The sequence below is a fragment of the Dryas octopetala genome, chromosome 9, assembly GCF_963921425.1.
Source record: "Dryas octopetala chromosome 9, drDryOcto1.1, whole genome shotgun sequence".
Lineage (NCBI taxonomy): Eukaryota > Viridiplantae > Streptophyta > Magnoliopsida > Rosales > Rosaceae > Dryas > Dryas octopetala.
This window is the reverse complement of record NC_141374.1, coordinates 11,579,821-11,585,820: the sequence shown is the minus strand read 5'-3', so window position 1 is coordinate 11,585,820 and position 6,000 is coordinate 11,579,821. Positions and strand designations below refer to the sequence as shown.

Here is a 6,000-nt window from a genome sequence, read left to right as displayed (position 1 = left end):
TGTCACATAAACACAAACACAGAGACAAAAAGAAGCCAAAGCAAAAGCCATCTCTTCTAAAACGCGCTCCAACAAGTCCACCCTTCTCTCACCTTCAAATTCCTGATTTCCAATTCCCCAATTCCGATCGAATACTTTTTCAATCACCAGGTACTAAATACTCCAACTCTCTAATTCAAACGCCGTCGCTAAAATCCAACTGATCATTTACTTCTTTTATTGTGTTTTTAAAGAATTTTTGTGTAAACCTATTCGATTTTGTTTTTTTCATTAGCTTAGAGCTTTTGTAGCTGATTGATATTTAATTATATATTGTTTCTGAGTATTGGGTATCTACTGCTTTGGCTTTTACTTTTAGCTTATGCGTTCATCAATAACTTGATTCTGTTTTTTTTGTTTTTTTTCGATTTTTCATTTTTATGTGTATTTGATTACTCTTTTGCTTTATTTGCTTCGTGATTCTTGTAGGGTTTCTTCCTTCTTTCCTTAAACTGATCGTTTCTTACATGCATGCTCACTCACTCACTCACTCACATACTTACATGTGTGTGTGTGGAGATACATGTATGCACAAACTTTTCCGAAAGAGTTGTAAAAAAAATTGGGATTTATTTTTTAATAAAAGAAAACTCAGTTTCATTAGTTTTGGCTTTGTTTATGATAAGCGTAGGAGAGATTGTAGTTCTTAGTGTATCGACTTGGGTGGCAGTATTAGAAGTCGAATTTTAAGCTACATGAATTATTGAATTATGTTATGCAGCTAATATCACTAGGAGCATGTTAGGTTTATTGGGTATTGCGGTAATGGCAACGTCGAATTTTATATGAATTGGGCCATTTGTTTAACTTCCAAAAATCTTGTAATATATGATACGGTTGTTATATAGATGATTGCTTTGAGCTAGTTTGATCAAAGTTTAAGAAGGTTTATTTTGGAACGGCTGGTTTGAGCTGGAGGTGTCAAAACATGTTAGTTGTATATGAGAATTGTGTATTAGGTTTGAAACCTTAATTTTATTTTTTTGGTCTTGTGATAAATGTTCAACATATTGCCTAATTGCCGTTATTGTTTATTGCTTAGTGTCCACATGTTCTGTCTAACAGGGTCTTTTTGTTTTTTTTTTTTAATGTTGAAGAAGGGGATATGCGGCACCAAGTGCCAATTGTTTTAGGTCCGCAGAAAAGATAAGTAAAAGACGATGGGAGGTTGCTGTTGTTGTTCTTCCAAAGGAACTGAACTAAGGGCTGCACCAACATACTATTATGTATGTATAATGCTTTCCCTCAGACCTCACCTTAGATGATTTTCTTTGTTTTTCTCTTTCTTAGTGTTGATCTTTATTTTCTTTTATTACATGGCATTATTTGTTTCTTGTAGATGATTGGGAACTAGATTTGGTCCTTGATAGTTGACTTGATTATGAATTTAATATTTGGATAAGAGTATGCTAGCAGTGAATTGTGTTGTTTTATTTTTTTTCATTTATCACATTTGTTGTTCTTGTATGTGCGAACTTGACTCTTCCTGCAGTATCCAAGGTCATTGGAAGAGCACGTGCCCCTATCGTCTCGCCCAGGTGTTGCCTCTGTGCTCTCTACGGGCCTCCTTGTTGATACGAATTTGGATACATCAATACCTGACACTTATAGACCACCTCCTGCCCCTATTCCATATGATGTGGCTATAGGGCATCCTCATACTCCACCAGTGGCTCAAGAGATTTGTGGCAACAAGAGTGATGCAGCATTGCAGACTACAACAAATTCTGATTCTGTTCAAGAAGCTGTTGGTGGCAATGCTCGAGAAGCTTCAGATAAGTGTGAAGACCTGAAGGATTCAGAGTACAAAGGCCAAACTAATTTTGAACTTGATCCGGAGAAGAATTCAGAAGTTGAACTTTCAAAATCAGTGGAATCTATAGTTTTAGAAACAGAGGAGGAGGATGTTTGCCCCACCTGTTTGGAAGGTAAAGTTCTTAGTCAACTGTTTTAGATTTGTACAAGTGCAGACAATTTTATTTTATCATTGCTCTGCTCTTTAAGAATAATCCCCTTCATTTGACTTCCTCTGATGAATGACATTGTTATTGCAAGTTGGCTATTCTAGCCGTATTCTTTGTTTTCCTTTTGTAAGTGACATTCACTCAATAGACCATTTCTTTTCTTCTTGGCAGAGTATGACGCAGAGAACCCAAAACTTACCACAAAATGTGAGCACCATTTTCACCTTGCATGCATTCTTGAATGGATGGAAAGAAGTGACACATGTCCCGTGTGTGATCAGGTTTGCCTTGTTTATTATTTCTTTGTGTTGTGATTTAATGAGAAGAGATATCCATAATCACACATAATATTCTGAGGGTGCTTATTGGCTTATGATGCAGGAAATGATATTTGATCCTCCTATTGATTAGTAGAAATCATCAATTGAAGTCAAGTTCTCTCCTTCTTTGAAATACGGTTTGAGAAGCAGAGGTTACAAATGCACAAGGTTTTTACTTTCTTCCTTTTCCTGTGTTCACTGTTCAGTGACGGTCACAAATATGGCTGTTTTTTGGAGTTGTGCTTATTCTAATGCACTATCTTGCTGCATTTGTTTCCTTTCAACTCAATCATAATGAAAAGGAAGAGGGGGGAATTGACACTGGCATGAAAGTAGTATTGAGGTTGATTTTCCATTTGTAATGCATTCATCCTTGGATCTTAGAGCATCAAATTATGAATGATATAATGACATAGGTTAAATAGATATTGAAGTCATTGGGATAGTAGTAGTCAGATTCATTGTCCAAAGTTGGAGGTTAGTTACCGAACAGAAAAGGTGAGCCTATATTGTTCTCTCTATCTCTTTTTCTGAGTATAGTTTTTTTTCTTCTTTTTTTTTTTTTTTTTTTCGGGTGAGCCTGTCAAAATGTGAGGATTTGGCTTTTGCTTTCTCGTTTGAATTGGTCATGTAAATGGCATAAAATTACATATTCGTTGCTGGTGGTGGAGTTGGTTAGTGTAATGGAAGATGGAAGGTGAATGTGAAAGTTGGATTTTTCAGATGATTCATGTATATAACTCTGATTTTGGCGATAAGTTTGATTGAGTTGATTGACACGTAGATTCATGTTTTACATGTTCAAGGTTCTGTTTAGTGTTTCCTATGCTTTTTTTTTTGGCCAAGTAGTTTCCTATGCTTAAATATATATGATTGCTTCTTTTGAAAAGCATACATAGTTAATATTTCGCCGAAGAAAAAGAAATAGAAAAGCGTACATAGGGTGCTTAGCTTAAGTTTTATATATTTTTCTGGTAAATTTGAACTCGAAGTTTTCTATATTTTCCTGGTAAAGAAAAGCGGATGCAACTGGTTCATGTCTTAGAAAGGTAAGTGAGACGTTCACTTGGTATTACGATTACATATAATAATTTGGAACTCGTGCTGAAAAGTTTTATCTCACAAGAAACATGTTTCAATGGAAACATCTCATTTAATGGGAAAATAATATTTCAAACAATTATCTATAATCGTTAAGGCATATCCTTAAGTCATCAAGTACATTATCCACAACTAGCTTTGAATATCACCCTCTATTTGAAATGTTCTATCCCATAATTCAGTTCTTTACATCTTGTCGATAAAGGTTGTAGAATGGCCTTAGATTCCATGTGTTTATTGACATCTGCCCGTATTGGTATCTCGAATAATAAAAGTAGAGGAAGCTTCCTAGTCATAGAATCATCAAAACTCAGTTTGAGAAAAGATTCCTTAAGAATCCAATCTATTCTTTTCTTTTGGCTAGATGATTTATCTTTATTTTTTATGAGAATGGGACCCATAGGCCCAAAGCAACATTGTCTAGATTAACAATGAACAAGGGAAAAACAAAAAGAGGAGAAGAAAAATGATAGATGTGAAGGAAACATGATAGTATCTATAAAACTAAAACAAACAAACAAAAAGCAATTTCAAAGAGTTTTTTAGTTATAGTTTTATGTGTTCTCTCTCATTTTTCATCTACGTTTCTCATTTCCTTCATATCTGTCCTTTATCTCTTTAACTAAAATAGAAACCAAAAACAAAAATGCTACCATGCTAATCTTGACATAATTTAAATCAATTTTACACTTTCTCTTTTGGGACGGATCTTTCTAGATTCTCTATTAAAAAAAAAAAAAAAACAGTTTTCTAATACACTTGTGTAAATGAGGTTTTTTATTAAATAAACAATTTAATTTTGTCTTCCTAAAAAAATTAATTGAAAATTTACCAGAAAGTTCAATTACAATCGAGTATAAATTTCAAATTGTTTTCTCCCAAGCAATTCTCAGTTTGGAATTATCTTGAGGAAAATGCAATTTTTCCTAATTTTTTCTCACAACTATTTTTTCTCAATTTATATGACACTCATACATTAGTCACTACAAAAAAATATAAGAAATTAAAATGACAAAGATAAATCCTGTCAAATAAATTGATGCCACCTAACTTGAAAAATAAAAGTTGAAAAAATATAGTTAAGTTTAATTCAGAGATTAAGCGTTGTCCCCATTCCAATCTTATATATATGTTATGTTTTGTGTAAATATTGTTTTACCTTTTTAGTTAAGGATTTAGTTGAACCCTCCCTCAATCCTCATCACATGATAGTAATAAATTTACTAATTTTCAAGTGTGCATCTCTCGAATTTGCACAATATTGTTTTTATTTTAGAAGGAAATAGAACAAAAATCAACCATTCAACTAAATCACAAAAAGATTGATTGAATTATTTCTCTGCACGTTTTTCACTTTTGGCATAGTTTTGATTGGTTAATCTCCAATATTAATTTTTTTTTGGCATTTTATTTATTAAAATTTGTGTATTTATTACAGGTAAGGGGTGCCATCCTTGTATTTGTTTTAGGTTAATCAGCGATTCATCTAAACTAAGAAGTAAATATTGAAGCAAACAAATTTATTACATTACAAAAAGAGAGAAAACATGAGATTAAAGATTAAGTTCAAGAAATGCTAATTGTTATGAGAAAAATAATTCGATGTAATTTTTATAATTTATTTTCTTTGTGAAATGTCCATTTTTTAATCTTTTGTACAAGATAATTCGAGAGTTGTGTTTTTTTAAAATTTGGTGAATTGATTGCTAACATATGATGCAAAAGGGTTTATATAATCTAATTCTAATAATGTAAAGTAAATATTGATACCATATAAAATAAAAAAAACTATTGAAAAGTTCCTAAAAACTTCTAGGAAGACTCGAAAGTAGCATATATATATATATTTTTTTTCTTTTTTTTAACTCAAAAGTCCTTAAAAGTACTTTAACATTCTTTCATCCACACTTTATTGAAATAGTGTCGAGAGAGCTCGATATGTAGTAACAATTTCAAGTGTTAATGCACTGCAAAAATTATTTTTTTCCTTATTTTTTACAAGTTGAGTGTGTTTAGGCATGATTTATTATGTTTTAGTGGATTTATGAGATTAAGATTTAAAATTTTGAGTTTTTTTATAAAGATATATAAGTGTAACGGCATTGCAAAAATATACAAAAAAAAGTGCTATTATTGTGCAATACTGAGTATTCAATACATTTTTTTGTCCTTAAACCTTAAAATCCTCTATAGGATGATTTTTGAATAAATAAAGTATAGATTAGTGACTTTTCAATTAAAATCCCAAACGTGCAGAGAAATAATTCAATGAATCTTTATGTAATTTATATATTTTGAATTTAGTTGAATGGTTGATTTTTGTTCTATTTCCTTCTAAAATAATCTCCAGTAAACAAATTGGTTTACTACTCTTCTAAAATTTTAATCTTCAAAATTGTTTAGAAAAGGAAAAGAATTAGGTTTTTCACTAAAATTAAATAAAATGAGTGAGTATTATTCAAACTCCTCATGTGTTATAATACGACCATATTAGAAAATGAGATTTGAACGTGGAATCTTGAATATAAGAATAAATTTTATTAATTCGTAGAGTTATAATCTCCAATGAAATAATC

At 31.4% G+C, this 6,000-nt stretch overlaps 1 protein-coding gene across 2 annotated transcripts; it reads left to right on the top strand.

Moving 5' to 3' along the window:
• Positions 1–3,104, top strand: LOC147274070 (RING/U-box superfamily protein). Of its 2 annotated transcripts, none has more exons than XM_086257320.1 (5): positions 1–150; positions 1,140–1,265; positions 1,532–1,967; positions 2,175–2,284; positions 2,385–3,104. In XM_086257320.1, exons 2-5 carry the CDS (start codon positions 1,200–1,202, stop codon positions 2,412–2,414), a joined length of 642 nt encoding a protein of 213 aa, XP_086113446.1. In that variant the 5' UTR covers positions 1–150; positions 1,140–1,199; the 3' UTR covers positions 2,415–3,104. The 2 variants fall into 2 exon arrangements, with proteins under 2 accessions (XP_086113446.1, XP_086113445.1); XM_086257319.1 differs by having other exon boundaries at positions 1,137–1,265.
• The last annotated feature ends 2,896 nt before the right edge of the window (positions 3,105–6,000 follow it).

Coding starts and splice junctions, on each gene's coding strand:
- LOC147274070 (XM_086257320.1), top strand. CDS start 1,200: ATGGGAGGTTGCTGTTGTTGTTCTTCCAAAGGAACTGAACTAAGGGCT. Junction 1,266..1,531: donor CTGCACCAACATACTATTAT/GTATGTATAATG, acceptor CTCTTCCTGCAG/TATCCAAGGTCATTGGAAGA. Junction 1,968..2,174: donor TTGCCCCACCTGTTTGGAAG/GTAAAGTTCTTA, acceptor TCTTCTTGGCAG/AGTATGACGCAGAGAACCCA.